The sequence below is a fragment of the Chelonia mydas genome, chromosome 2, assembly GCF_015237465.2.
Source record: "Chelonia mydas isolate rCheMyd1 chromosome 2, rCheMyd1.pri.v2, whole genome shotgun sequence".
NCBI lineage: Eukaryota > Metazoa > Chordata > Testudines > Cheloniidae > Chelonia > Chelonia mydas.
Window position 1 is genome coordinate 203,981,813 of NC_057850.1, and position 15,672 is coordinate 203,997,484.

A 15,672-nucleotide genomic window follows, 5' to 3' on the forward strand; every position below is an offset into this window, starting at 1 on the left:
GCAATGGGGGAGGGGATCCAAAACTGCAAAGCAAATGCACCTTGTCCCTTAAGACTCTGCAAGCCTGCAGCCAGGTTGAGAATTTGCTAACTCATATCCTATCTTTCTAACGTCTTAGGCTTAATTTGCATTTTGTTTATGTATTAAGTAATCTGCTTTGATCTGTTTGCTCTCACTTATAATCACTTAAGATCTGTCTTTTGTACAATAGTTAATAAACTTTTTTTATATTTTAACCTAAACCAGTGTGCCTTTAAGTGAAGTGTCTGCGGAAAATATTAGCTTGTTTACCATGAGAGTGCATATTCCTCTCCACATTGAGGGAGGGGCAGACATATTAATGAGTTTACACTGTACAGCTCCCTGTGCAGTGCAAGATGATATAATTTTGGGTTTATTCTTGTGGGGGAAGGGCGGCCTGTGGAGCTGAGAAACTGGCTGGGTCTGCTGTTTGCACTTAGGTAGCCCAGTCTGGGTGAGTGGTGCCACCTGTTGTCGTGTTGGGTGATAACAGGGCCTGGGTGAGTCTGACTGTGTCCCCAACCCAGCTGTGTGTTTTAGAGAGGTGCAGCAGTTCCCACAGCTCCCAGACTGCACCCCAGGGGTAACAACCCATCACACCTTTTCCTTATGAAATATAGTGTACGGTGGGTCAGCCAGAAGAGCTCCTAGTTCATTCACCTTCTGGCTGATGTGATGGTGAGTAGGAAGGCGACTTTCATGGGGAGGCACTACACACATGGCCAACAATTCAAAGGGTAGTATGATAAGTACTGAGAATACAAGATTGAGGTCCCACTGCAGTGTAGGTACAATGGCAAAGTACTAATGAGACCTTTCAGGAATCTATGTGTTGTTGGCTGAGTAAAAATAAAGTAGCCTTCTACTGGAGGATGGAAGGCACCGATTGCTGCTAGATGGACCCTAGCTAACTAAGGGAAAGCCCTGACAGCTTCAGGGACAGGTGATAGTCTAAAGTAGCAGGGATGTCCACTGATTCTGGGAATAACAAGTTCTGTTACATCCAGTTAGAAAAATTACTCCATTTAGCTAAACAGAATTTTCTGGAGTCTTTTCTTTTTTGAGTGAGAACAGATTAAACTGCCTCTGAACCTGAATGCTCTATGTTCTGATATGCGTCCAAATACCAGGCCATGAGGTGTAGATGGAGACTAAACTCAACTAACAGGCTAACCTCCTATCTAAAGGAGTTAATCTCACTCCCAAAGTCCACTGCAGTATTTCAACCAAGGTTGGCGGAGATCCTGTTGTCATGAATGTAAACACACTGCCCATTTACTTCCCAATGGAAGTGTTATCTTTGCCTTCTACTTACACTCTCCAAAGCTCCCTGTCTATACTGACACAGGATAACCAACTATATCTTATTTTTCCTGTGTGCTACTTCCCTGTTGACTTCACATCTCTCTGTTGACTTTGTATGTAAATAGTATCCATTGAATTAGCATACAATGCTTAATTTACATTCTGATAGAGCCAGGCGAAGAGACATCTCATTTGACATAAAAATCAGTTTTTTTCACTTCTGCTGGTGACTCATATCTTTATACAGACTTTAAGAACATATTTTCAGTATATACACATAACATTACATAGCATTTGTACTTACATTTCACAACATTAATGACCTGTGACACCCTCGCTATTAAGACCTCACATGATATTCTTTGATGAACAAGAATGTACATACCAGAATCAGTATGTTATCCTGTAACTCCTTTGCCGGTTAGCATTAAAGGGTTCTTGGATCACAGTTGACATAACCTTTGTCATGACAAATCTTCTGCAGAACCTGTGGTAGCAGTGGGATGGGAGGAAAGGCATAACTCAATTGGTCTGTCCAGGATAACAGGAGGGCATCATCCACTGAGGGGGAGGTCTGCTCATATACCTGCCTGTGATGTTTTCAGGGTTGATGTATAAATGCTTAGGGAATGGGGGTCATCCTGGAGTCCTTTAATAAGTGTAACTACTCATCAGTCTTTTTGCTGAAGAGACTGGACTCATTAAAGGGCAAGTCCTCAATGGTATTCTGGAATTCCTTGGGGAACACTGAAAAATGAAGCCATGATTCATGTCATGTGACTTTGGCTATAGCTATAGCTCTATCTGCTGGGTTTATTGCTGCTTCGAGTGAAGTCTTAGCCCATCATCAATGAAGGCTGGGAATTGGGCCCTCTCCTCTCGGGGAAGTTTGTCCTTGTACTCCACAAATTTACAGTAATTAGTGAAATATTTTGCTAACAGAGCTTGGTACTTCACAATTGCGAACTGAAGGCCAATCAATGAAAATATCTTCCTCACAAGATCAAGACATTTGGATCCCTTGTCTGTGGGGGCTACAGTCTGGTTCTCTCAGTGGCTGCCTGCACCACTAATGAGTTGGGCATGGGTGAGTAACCAGAAACTTTACCCCTTTAGCTAGTACAAAATATTGCCTGTGAGAGCATTTCAGGGTGTGGGACAGGATGATGGGGTATGGCATACTACCCTGGTCAGTTCCATTATGGCCTCTGACTAGGATGGTCATTCTAGGATCAGAGGTTTGTAAGACAAGCAGGATCCTATGCTATGTGTTATGGACCTTCTTTAGTGGGATCTGGAGTTCAGTCACCACCCTCTGCCTAAGCTCTGGGTACTGTCTGTGATCAAATGAGGATGGTGATAATGGAGTAACTGCATCATCAGGGGAGGGAGATGACATACCCACTGGAACCGCCAGCACTGTTGGATCTAGCTCTGTTGGATCTTCCTTTGCATGCTCCAACAGAGCCAGTTGGTGTCGGCTACAAGGAGAGGGTCGTGATTTGTGCACAGATCTGGGTTGCCTAGCATAGAGAGGCCATGAACTCCACTTTGGCAAGTATAAAGGATTGACCGGTTGCGGAGGGCCCCAAGGCACTGGGTACTGTTGGTCTCTTGGGTAGTCATATCTGTTAGGACAGCTCAAGATATCCTGGAGCCTCCAAATGGGCTGGCTTCTCTGTGATGTGAAGGTTCATCTAGAACATCAGACTTGGATGATGAGATGGTGGGTTCACGTTCTACCAGAGGTGCTGATGGTACTAGTGGATATCTGCTCCGACTTGTGGAAGGGATGGGGACAATTTCTTTCCCCTCAGGGTGGCTTCTTCTTATGGTGTAGAGATGTCCCTGAGGAGGACTGGACCCATAAACGGAGGAGGAGGTTAGGGTACAAAGAGAAATATCCTCCAGAGAGGTAAAGGTTTCAGTACATCCCAGAGTGCAAGGGGCCCAGAAACTGGTGTCTATGGATCCAGTACCTTTAGGGCAGTGTTGGGCAACCTGAGGCCTGTCAGGGTAATCTGCTGGCAGGCCACGAGACAGTTTGTTTACATTGATCGTCTGCAGGCATGGCTGCCCGCAGTTCCCAGTGGCCACGGTTCGCCATTCCTGGCCAATGGGAACTGTGGGAATCCGCGTGAGCCGCAGGAACGTGCTGGTTGCTGCTTCCCGCAGCTCCCATTGGCCGGAAAGGGCAAACTGCGACCACTGGGAGCTGCGGGTGGCCGTGGTTGCGGACGGTCAAGGTAAACAAACTGTCTCGCAGCCCGCCAGCGGATTATCCTGACAGGACACAGATTGCCCACCACTGCTCTACTGGCATGGTTGTTAGCAGATCCTTCTCGGAGCAGGATGGTACTATTGAAGAGGAGTCCAGTGTGGAGCTCCCAGTTGGCACTGGTAGATGCCTAGCCTTTGGCCTATAAGCTGGAGCCACTTCTGGTACCAATGGATCCAATCCTTTCTCCTTCAAGCCTTATCGTCTTGGTCAGGTTTATGTGGACCTAAATCTTCAGGACCTCCACGTGAGGACTCACCAGACCTGGATGGAGTTCAAAGGAGGGAAGGAATGGGAGATGCTGCAGTTGGCAGTGAGGGAATGGAGGGTAGCAAAGGCAGCACTGGTTTTTATTGCTGATGGAGAAGGAATGGGGGCAGAAGACACAGTTGTTAAACCCTGGAACTCTGGGCATAGTCCTTCTTTTGAGGAGAAAGTGGGGGTCCCTGAGGTGAGGAAGAAACTGGTCTATACTAACTATAAACTAGAAAAACACTAAAAACAGTAAAATACCAACAAGTATTTACAATATGCATTTACAGACGAAGACTATGAAGCAGCTTTGGAAGCAGAGGATTCTGACTCAGGATGTGCAACAGCAGAGACATCAGTCTGCATGCACCTTGCCTTATACCTTCAGTATACAGTACAAAGAGAGTAATTGTGTAAATGCAGACCAACAGACGTACCTGCTCAAAATCTCTGGTCTCAGATGCATGTGGAATATACACAGAAACCAGCACCTGAAGAGCTCAGAAAAACTTCACACCAACAGAGCACCAACTTTTAGAAAATCTATGCCCCATTTTAAAATGTAACCCTAACTATGCTACCAAGTGCCTTCGTAATACATGGGGATGGACTGCTGTCCCCATCCATCTCAAACGGCCTACTCAGATAAAGAACTGGCTTAAAGAGAAATCCTTGGGAAGTGTTATTTCCTATAGGCAGCCTACACAAGGGACTACCTTTGGAGTAGGTTTTAGTGGGGGACACAAATTTAGCAGAGCACAGTGCCAGGGGATGAGAGCCTGAGAGTGGGGAGGTGGACTTGGTATTCTTTTCCTGAAGTGGGGAGCTAGAGTCTCATTACCTATACAAACTGGGCTGTTTCACAGGGTGAACTTTTCTGCTAAATGGCCATTTTAAGTGAGCTTTTCAGACATTTTGAAATCCTATTGGGGCTGGCAGGCTGCACTGCTGCCTTGTGTAAATCACGGTTAAGAGTAGTTCAGGCCAGGCTGCAGTGGAGGGGAGCAGACTCAAGAGAAAGAAAATGACAGCTCTTGAAATATTACTCAAGCTGGTGCGACCTTGCGGACTGCCAAAATTAAATGGTACCCAGGGGTCTCAATTTGGTCCCAAAGGGGATCCCTTCTATGGGAAATTCAAAGGCTACCACATCAATCAGGAGAAGATGATGAGTGAAGTGTTCTAAGTTAGAGAAGAAACAGCTGTTGTACTCATTATTGGAGGCAATTAACTGAGACTGTGGTTCAGTGTTAGTGACTATTCAGAAAAGAAAGTATATTCACAAGCTAACCTCGAAACCTGATAACTATGGAACATATCTTCAACATTAACATCTATGCAAGGCAGTGAGGCATACAAGTTCCTTGATCCAGAGTCATTTGTGGATGGGTATTTTTTAATCTGGTTAAAAACAATACAAAACACCTCAGTAATGCCAATGGAGTTATTTAAGAAAGCAATTCCATTTGAGCAATAAGAACTATCTTATGGATGTTCTTAGATATCACAGTCACTTAAAGCCCTCTATGAGCGGGCTGGGAAGCCTGGACTTTAGTTTTCCTGGAAGACAGATGTGCATTTCCAATTACTTTAGAACTCTGGGGAAAAAATGAAAATCCTCACAACACTTCTCGTGATGGCAAATCATTTCCATTGTGTCACGGACATATGGAACCACATCTTCAGCTGTGGACCACCTGAAGGGTAGCTTTAGGCCACCTTTACATCCCTTGATTGTGGGGCCAATTCAGCTCAATTTAGAGCAATCCTTACAGTGTATGGGACAGCCGGTCTGCTTTAAGTTGTATCCTGCAGCAATGGCCCCCCAAGGAGCTATTCCAGCAGCCAAGAATAGCTGTAGCTTAGCAGTGCTCTAGACCAAGCGTTTTCACAACACATTTTTTGATGGCCTCAGAGTGCAGCCACCAACTCTTATTGGTGGCCGCTCTGACAATTTTTTCTAAAACACTTAATTAACCTGGGGGGGTGGGGAAGAAGAGGGGAAATATGCACATATACCTGTCCAAAACATTGTAATTTATTTCTGTAGAAGTTTTTTTTGCAGCCTCAATAATAATAATGTACAGTTGTCTCTATTCTTTACTGGACCTAAACAGAATAGAAATACAAATAAGGTGCTTTGCACATTCATGTCTTTGTTGTTATTTCTATTGCTTTTTAGTTGCCTGTTTTTTTAAGACTTGCTAGCTTGTAAGTCTCCTGCTGTGAAAAGTAATTCTATGTTTATTAATATCACTTTTCACAGCAGACTTACTAGCTAGCTGAGAGGCTGTGAAAATTGATATTAACAAGCATACAAGTATCAATTTTAACAGCAGACTTATTCAGCCCTGGTAAGCCAGGGAACAAATTGAGCCCTGGATGGGGAGGTGGTAGGGAGATAGTGGGGGCCAGTGGCAAAGGGTGAATGGATGGGGAGGCTGGGGAGGCAGGGGGGACCAGGGGCAATGCAGGGGGGTGGTAAGCCAAGGGCTGGCACCCATGGCTGGGGTCCAGTGCTGGAGCCTGAAGCCCCATGACCAGAGCCTGCCGCCCGCCACTCCAAGGCTGAAGCCTGAGCCTCACCACTCCCAGGAAGGTGGGGAACTCACTGGCTGCCAATCATCTGGAATTTGTGGTCCCAGAGAGGGGTAGGGTCCAACTTTTGCTGGTGGCCCTGGAGTAAGGGCCACAGCTTGCCCCCCTCCCGCCCCAGTTACTGCCTAGGAGGCTGTGGCCACAAGAAAAGCCCCTGGTGGCTGCATTTGAGAAATGCTGCTCTAGACACATCTCATTTTCCTCAGAAAACTCCGAACATACCCCTCTCTCCTGAGACAACAGGGGTGGGGCAAAATGATATAGGGCCTACTATGCCACCTGAGGATTCCCCTTAATCTAATGGAATTCCTAGGTTTGTTAGAAGGTGCAAAGTAGCTGGGGTGTGGGAGCGGAGGGTACGGAGCTGATCCATGGTCATTACAGAAAAATTCTAATACTGTATTTTGCCACTTAACTAGATATAAAATGTTATGTTACTAGCCTACCTGCACAGTATCTATTTCACAAAAGTATATCAATGTATATATTGTATTTACAATACATTATTTTTATTACTATTGTATCTAAGCTTGTCTAAGAAATTCCATTTGGAATTACATTTTACATTTGATAAAAAGTAGATGATAGAAAGGCCACATTTTAAGGCACATACATAAAGGGGACAGAATGAAAGTCTGAATATTTATCCTTAGTCTCCTAATTGGTTTAAGTTTTGTGTTACATTTTCTGATACTGCACTACAGCGATGGATGCAAAGTGGAGGATTTCTCTCTTCTCAACAATTTAAGAAACAATTTAAAACATTCAGCAGCAGTAAACGGCTAAAAACAAGAATCCCTGTGCCCCTGTAAAATGTCGTTTTAAAAATATTTTGTAATATAGACTTAGTAATAGGTTACATGAAACTATAGATCTTAATTCAAATTCTGTTAGACTTTGGCTACAGTTGAAAGCTTTGTTTAATATTAGTTATCATTCTACTCAAACAGAAGTTAATGAGACTTGAAATTAAACACATCTCATCAAACATATAGATACAATGAAGCTCATAGATTCTAGGTCTGTATTAGAGGAGAAGGAGGGTTGTCTAAAATCAAGACTAGGACTCAGGAATTTAGATTCTGTTCCCATGCAGGGTGGATAAAAAACAATGATTTCTTTAAAAAAACACACACAAAAACAGATTTTTTAAATTTAAATAGATTTTTTTGATAAAATGCTTTTTGAGGAAAAAACCTATTTAAAGATAGTTTTAATTAAGATCCATGATGAGATATCTTTGAGCTATAATATAATAGGGATTATAAATTTTAATTCTACAGTATGAGACAATATATTCATGTAATGTTTAAGAAAAGTTTTGGAAATTAGTTCCAATAATTCATGAATTAGGGACCCAATTTTATGGGGTTCCAGGAGCTTCTGTATAGATTAGTTAGGTAAATCTCTCTATCTACCCAACGGGACTCGGTGCTCAGTCTAGAAGATATCATCAGAGATGCCTAGTTTTGAAGTTCTCAAACTGTGGATTTGTGTCTCCAGAGATAACATGCTTGTTAACAGCAAAAATGTTTTAAAATAAACAAACAACCAACCAACATATAGAGGTGAGACAAACAGACCTCAACCCTATTGTCCCTCTGCAAATTTGTGTACAGAGTCAATCCCTTACCTCTCTCTAAAAGTGCAAAGTTTCAAAAAGTTCAATGAGTAGAAGATTGTTGGGGGTGGAATAGACCTGGACAAGGAGAAGAAGTCTGGAGATAAACGTGAGAATGGAGGGACAGGCAGTAGAAACAAAAGTGAAACTGTTTGAGCAGCATATTCCAGAAGTCTTGAGGTCTTTCTGAGTGTAGCCTTCATTGATTTGAGATCTGCCATATCATTCTCTCACTAGAAGGGAAAACCTATAATGGCAGCAGGCCGTAAAAGAGACCCAGTTTTGGAATATTTTAATGAAGTTCCTCTACCTCTGGGTAAGACAGGCATGTGTGCAAAATGCAAACAGTGCAACAAAGAAATGCAAGGCCTGGTTGCCCAAATGAAACAACATCATGAGAGTGTTCCTTCTCAGGAGGAAGCTGCGTTAAAGATGATGAAAGGAATATGTCTGAACATCCAGGATCTTCAGGTTGGTAAACTTTTTTATTTCATACTTTTTTCTTAAGGACTGCCTATCTTCCTTCTGGACTATTCTTGTTTGAGCAAAACATATACTTGTTACTCTATGGTACTATCATTTTAGATGCAGTTGTGATAAAAAATAAGTAACTGAAATAGACAGATCTTCCTTTTACAATTTCGCCTTTAAAGTAATACTGAAGTGTCAGTGAATGCAATGAGTAATACTAAATGAGCAGTATGGTAATAATAATTAAATACTGCATTGACTTATTTTGTTTAGGAGAATCCATCCTCAACATACAGGATTTTGAAGACTATCCACGTTCAAGATTAACATCATTTTCTATAGTTTCAGAGTTATCTGCCAATGATAGTGTTTCAGTCCCATCACGTATGTCACATAGCCTGTAGTAAGAAGAAAAAAAAATCTCCATCATCCAGAAACAATCATAGATAAGTTTGTGATAAGAACCAGCAGATTACAAAAAGCGGTAATTTATGAAAAAATTGCCCGGTTTGTTTATGCAACAAACTCTCCATATGATTGAGAACCCACACTTCATTAAAATGGTTCACTCATTAACACCAGGATGCAGTCCACCCAACAGATCAGATGTCGCAGGCAAATTGCTGGATAAAGTGTATGAAGGAGAAATTGAGCAGTGTGCAAAAGGTCTAGAGGGTGAAATTGTTAACTTGAGTCTTGATGCGTGGAGCAATGTCCACAATGATCCTGTTGTATGTGCCTGTGTGACAACAGAAGAAGGGAATGTCTTCCTTACAGAAACAATTGATACATCAGGAAATGCACACACAGTAGAATACTTACAAGAAGTAGCAGTAAAAGCTATAACAAACTGTGGGAAAAAAATTAAAATGTCTAGTATGCTGCTTGGTCACAGACAATGCTGCAAATGTATCCAAGATGAGAAGAAATTTAGAAGAGAGGCCCAAGCTAATAACATACGATTGCAGTGCTCATTTGATGCACCTCCTAGCCAAAGATGTCAGTGTTCCAGAAATAAAGGCTAATGTTGTTGAAATTGCAAAATACTTCCATAACAACCACTTTGCAGCAGCTGCTCTGAAAAAAGTGGGAGGAACCAAGCTAACTCTCCCACAAGACGTGCAATAGAACTCAGTAGGTGACTGTTTTGAGCACTATATCAAGAACTGGCCTAATCTTATGACAGTTTGTGAACAAAATTGTGAAAAAATAGATGGCACTGTCACAGCCAAAGTTCTCAACACTGGGCTTAAGAGAAACGTTGAACACATGCTGAGTGACCCTGAAGCCTATTTCTGTCGCCTTGAACAAAATGCAGGGAAATAGCTGTTTTATTGCTGACGCTATTGAAATCTGGAAGGAACTGAGTGAGATCTTAAAAAGAGAAATATGCAATGACAGAGTTAAATTACAAGCATTAAAACAACGAATGGGACAAGCACTATCTCCAGCTCATTTTCTTGAAAATATTCTCAATAGTCGGTATCAGGGTCAAACCTTTACTGAAGAAGACGAGTTGGCTATGACATGGACATCCAGCAATCATCCTTCCATAATGCCAACTATAATAAACTTCAGAGCTAAAGGTGAATCATTCAAGAAATATATGTTTGCTGATGTTTTAAAAAAAGTCACACCAGTGAACTGGTGGAAGTCACTTAAGCACTTGGATTCAGAGACTGTTGAAGTGATAATCTCACTTTTAACAGCAGAGGCTTCTTCTGCCAGTGTAGAAAGAATATTTTCTTCCTTTGGACTAATTCATTCCAAATTGAGAAATCGTTTGGGACCTGAAAAAGCAGGAAAGCTTTAGTTTTTCTTTTCCAGATTTTGAACAAACAGGAAAATGAAGGTGAAGACAACTGAGTTAGCTGCAGAAGCCAATATTTTAAGTTTCTTATGTTGATCTGTCTGACACAGTCGATTTAATTTTTGTTTTTTGGTTTTTTTTTATTTAACTATTTTAGTTAAAAGCAATTTTAACAAAAACAAACCTGATTTTAAAAAACTTGAATGTTTAACTAAATTCAAAAATTCATATGCTTATTTTGTAAAAATATTGTGTTTGCTGTTGAAGAAAAAAATCCAGAATATGTAACGTTGTTGTTTTAGTTAAATAAAACAATTTAAAGTCTGTCTGGTGATGTTCTCCTCCTAATATATCATGGCAAGGAAATCATCCAAATATTAATGATTAACCTGTTGAATTAGAGATAGTTGACCTCACAATGACTTCATAAATATCTACTTCAATTACCTTTGGTAAATGAAATAACCAAGCAATCATTCATTTTCTGATATAGCTGTAAAACTAATCTGAAAGGTTTTCAAAATAAATCACTTAAAAATTTGTAGTTCGTACCTTCTAAAAATGAAACCTACATCTTTCTCTGAGTTGTGAAGAATATGTATTAAGGTTCTAACAACCAACAAGAATGCACTTTTATGTAGAAATCCAAGATTAAATCGAGTCTTCCTGACTAGTGATTTAAATCATGATTTAAATCAAATTGATTTAAATCAAATCCACCCTGTTCCCATCTATGTCAGATTTTGTGTGAAACACAGAGCAATCGATTTTCTTGTACCTGTTTCTTCTTCGGTAAAGGGGGCATAATACTATGTATGTCCATCACAGGAATTCTGGGAGGTTTCATTATAAAATGTTTTAAGTTTTGTGGGTAGAAGGCATTACAAAAGTGCAAAATATTGTTACTTTGTTTTCCAGCAGCACAAATCTATCTATATCACAGAAACAAAGTAAAATCCAGCATAATTTTTTGAGTACTCAAGTGAGTACCTTCATCCTTTTTATGGATAAAACTTTTGTTTATTCATTTCTAATCTGAAACACAATTAAGACATTTTGGTTTTATCATCTGTTGTCTCTTTAAAAAATTGCAATTCTCAAATTTTTTTCTTCATTTCTTCTATTTCTCCTCTTAGTTAAATTTTTTCATTCAGTCATCTCTTGTAACGTTCTTTAATAAAAATGAATGTGTTCAGGCATAACTATAACTTCCGTTCCCAATAGCTGAACAAGCATGACAAAATTCACACTGGGCTGGAATCTGCTTTTTTAATTCCCTGCTGGGAGTCTGCCAGTTGGGGAACGCAGACCAGCAAGTACAGGTCTTAATTACATGAATCCAGAGGCTGCTGCCAATGCTTCTCCATTGAGAAGCATTTGCTTTCTACAGTTCTTCTTGATGAGCAGATCATTCAAACATAATTTATTACTGCTTCATATTATAAGTAATTAAATGAAGAAACACTTTTAACTCAAGGGAATTTTAATAGGTTACTTGCAAAATTGTTATTGCAGGCAACAACTTGTACATAATTTTAGTTCTAAATCTACCAAAAAAAAAAAATCAGCAATATAAAAAATGTCAAATTAATGCCTTAGAGGCTTTGCTGGCAGAATTCAGTTCTAAATTCTAGAATGTGGGAAATCTGGTTTTATTCTCTCTCTCTCTCTCTTTTTTTTTTTTTCCATTTTTCTATTTTTTTAGAAAACAATTTACAAGTGAAATATTACTACAAAACTTTTTTATAAGGAATTTTTGCAAAACATTTACATTTTTTACCATCAACTATTCCTCTGTTTCAAAATCATTTATGTAGATTTAATACCCTATGCTGCACATCAATTTATGCGGGATGACAATTCAGTGACATGCATTAAAAAACACCACAAGGCATTAAAATGAAGACTTAAATACAAATATTGTTGCAATAAAACAGTTATAAAATTGAAAAATAGGACCTAAACATCATGCTTACCTAAGTTTGACAAATTAACTTTTTCTCCTAAATTACACACTTTTATTACTGCTCTCGTGAAAGAGTGTGATAAATAATGACTTAACACCAATTTCTAATGTAATCGGCAACACATACACAAAACTAACCAAAGAATGTATATTGTAAGAAAAAAACTATTCTAACACTGGAGTTCTACCATGATAAATACACTTTGCACTGATAATTACAATAAAGCAAAATTTTATAACAGTGGCAAAGGGAATGAACAGTGAAATGCCATTAAACAAGATACTACTGCACATCTGTGTCCTATTACTTACAACAGCTATATCCCACTGAGTCAAATAAAGGACATTGAAATTTACGATCCTTCTAAGACAGAAAAGTGGACTCAGAATGGTATGCAGAACAGACTGTCAAAATGTTTCTAATTCCAGCTGTAAAATGTGCACCTGCTAACATAAGTGAATGTACTTTAGATACTATGAAGCCAACCGGATTTAGATTTTGATACATTTGTAATAGGGACTCATTGTAGATTAAAAATGACTTCAGTTTCTTAACTGCATACATAAAGTATGCATGAAAAAATATGAAATGGCTGTGCAGAATGCTTATAGCTTCAGTTTATAAAAACTGTTAACTTCTAAGAAACATGATTATAACATTAGGAAAGTTCTTCTTTGCATAAAGAAATGTATAGCACTGATTGTGAAGCATAATGATAAAATATATATTTGATGTTTCAGTTCTTATATAACAAAATTAACAATTAGCACTACCTAATGTTCATTTGTATTAAATGTAGTAATCTAATTGATTCTGATGTTTTAAATCCAGATACATCAGCTGAGAGTACTTTAAATAAAATATACAAAATAATGTACAAAACCCAACTAAAATTTAAAGACTTTGTTACAAGTCTACAAAAGCTTTAAGAAACTTGAAATCTATAACCACAGTGTAAAATTGTTTTTCCTTTAATTTCAAAGCTTTTAATGTAAACTGAAAGTATAAAAGACCTTCAGCTTTATATTTCGCTACAAAGGGCTGGCCTAAAGTGTACACAGTGTAAACAATGATTGGTATTTCTTTCTTCAAAAATACATGAAACATCACAAGATTGATAAAGCATTCATCTGAGAAGTATGTTTTCTGAAGGAATGCACAAGGTATCTGTTATGTGTCTCATACAAACATTTCCCAAATAAACTGTTCATCTTTAACCGGCAGGAAAAAGAGTAATCCTTCTTGCACTGTACTCCCTTTTTTAATCACAAAAATATTTTGATGTATAAATTTTAAAAAATGGACTGTCATGAGATACCAAATGGCTAAATTTGTAAAACATTCCATTTACGCCTATGGGAAATAATTCAAAATCCTGAGTGTGAAATATTTGGCCATCTTTCCTCCATGTATGCACTGGAGTTTTCACATAAAAAATGCTCAGTTGTTTTCTTTCTCCAACAATTATGTTCTATTAAGTTAATAGATATTGGAAATATAATCAAACCTTTTTAATCAATTGCTATATGATAATCAATTGCTTTATTCCTTTTTTGCCCCAGTTTCTCTTGTGGCTGGAGGCTCAAAATTATTGATCATATAAGAAAATGGGTGGTGGATATTCCTTACCAGCCTATGCACTTACAATTGGAAAGAAAATACGATGATTAATCTTTAGAGGGAGAGAAAGAAAAAATACATTAATTTACAATTACCTTTTTTGTTGTTAAAATGTCATAATTTGTCCTTTTCTTTGGCTGTTTAGTCAAAGTATAAAGAATTCTTCACCTTCACCATAATATAATAATAATTTATATTTACAGAACAGAACTGGAGAATGAGTTACAACACTCATTAAACAATTCAGGTGTCCAATTAATGTCCAAGTATTCCCATAAAATTTCAATATTCAAAAGTATGAGTTTTGTGACTCTAGTTAACAAATGGATTCCTGATGCCTTACAATGTAATGAACTGGAATATCAAAACTTAAACACACAAGTTGCCATATTTTATTATTATCCTACATAAAGATATTAATTCTGTAAAATCTTATGTTAATATATTTCTGTAGTTTAATTTTTTTCTAACGTATACATTAAATCTAAATATCTTTTAACTCTCCAAAGAAAGAGAGAAATCTGAGTTCAGTGATTGTCATTTATACACACTACTATAATGTAGTGGTCAAAATTATCTGAGCTGCACCTCAGATCTGCTTTGCAGCATGTATATTCAACTGTTATTTGAATAATTTCTAAACTTGAGAAAAGACGGCCAAAATCAATTTATATATTCCACAGAACTGAGCAAAGAAATAATTACCACTCAATTCTTATGCATTTTTGTTGTGCCTCATGGGAAAAGAAGTTCCCATGAAAATATTACAGATTCAGATTATAAACAAAGTACCTCCAAATGACAACACTTCTAACCAAGATCCACCCTGTCATATTGAAATTGTCTGATTTTACAAACACAACACACAAATGCTAAAAGAGAGGGGATATTTTCATTTAAAACAATTATATAATATAGAGCCACATAACTAAAAAAGTACAGTAGGGAAGCAGTATTCCCCCAACTGTTTATCCAGTATGTCAATTTGCGCTGTTTGTATTTTTGAAAATTTGTCTTGTTGCACCAGTGTACACTTCTCATGCTGACCCTCCAACTTGGAATACTTACAGAAGTCAAGACTGAAAACATGATTTCCTGCTCTGTAATCCACTTTACCAGCCCACTTCCATATCATGAAAGGTATGTAAACTTAAGTGCAGCACTAGGTGTCTGTATAAATGATCCTTTCAGAATTCTTCCATGTTTGTTGAAACATTAGGGGTTGCTGGGTTTGAATCTTGAGAAATGGCTGCAACTGTGACAATTCTTGGAGAGCCAAGAACCTCAGTAACTGAAGAGTCCAGTTCTCCTGAAGTAACAATAGCAAGGGCTGTTCCACCACCTTTCTTGTTCTGATGAGTTTTGACATGTTTGGAGAGATGGTCACTCCGCATAAACCTCTTAGAACATTCGGGGCACTCAAATCTTTTTTCACCTAATTTAAAACAAAAACAAACAAAAATGTCAGTGAAATAGATATTTAAAGGTATTTAACTTCTTTCATTCATTCAAACAAGCCTTCCCCCGCCCCCCATTCAAAAACATTTTAAGTGTTTGGATGTATCTAAAGTTGCAAAATAGATACAAGCTTATCTTCTCTAATGTCTGATTTGCAGACCCACTGAATAAACTACACTTTCCTTTTAAAATGCTTTCAACAGATAAACTTGCAGCCTGTATTTCCTCTGTTGTAATTATTCAGTGCAGGGTCTGAATTTTATTCTTATTC

The 15,672-nt window shown here is 38.5% G+C and overlaps 1 protein-coding gene across 3 annotated transcripts in view; it reads right to left on the bottom strand.

Moving 5' to 3' along the window:
* Positions 1 to 11,821: 11,821 nt before the first annotated feature.
* SP4 (Sp4 transcription factor) overlaps positions 11,822 to 15,672 on the bottom strand; it is a 49,213-nt gene continuing 45,362 nt past the window's right edge. For all 3 annotated transcript variants that reach the window (XM_043541065.1, XM_037890568.2, XM_037890569.2), the window contains exon 6: positions 11,822 to 15,378. In XM_043541065.1, the coding sequence (XP_043397000.1) occupies positions 15,131 to 15,378 (248 nt within the window). In that variant the 3' untranslated portion in view covers positions 11,822 to 15,130. The remainder of the gene's footprint in view (positions 15,379 to 15,672) is intronic.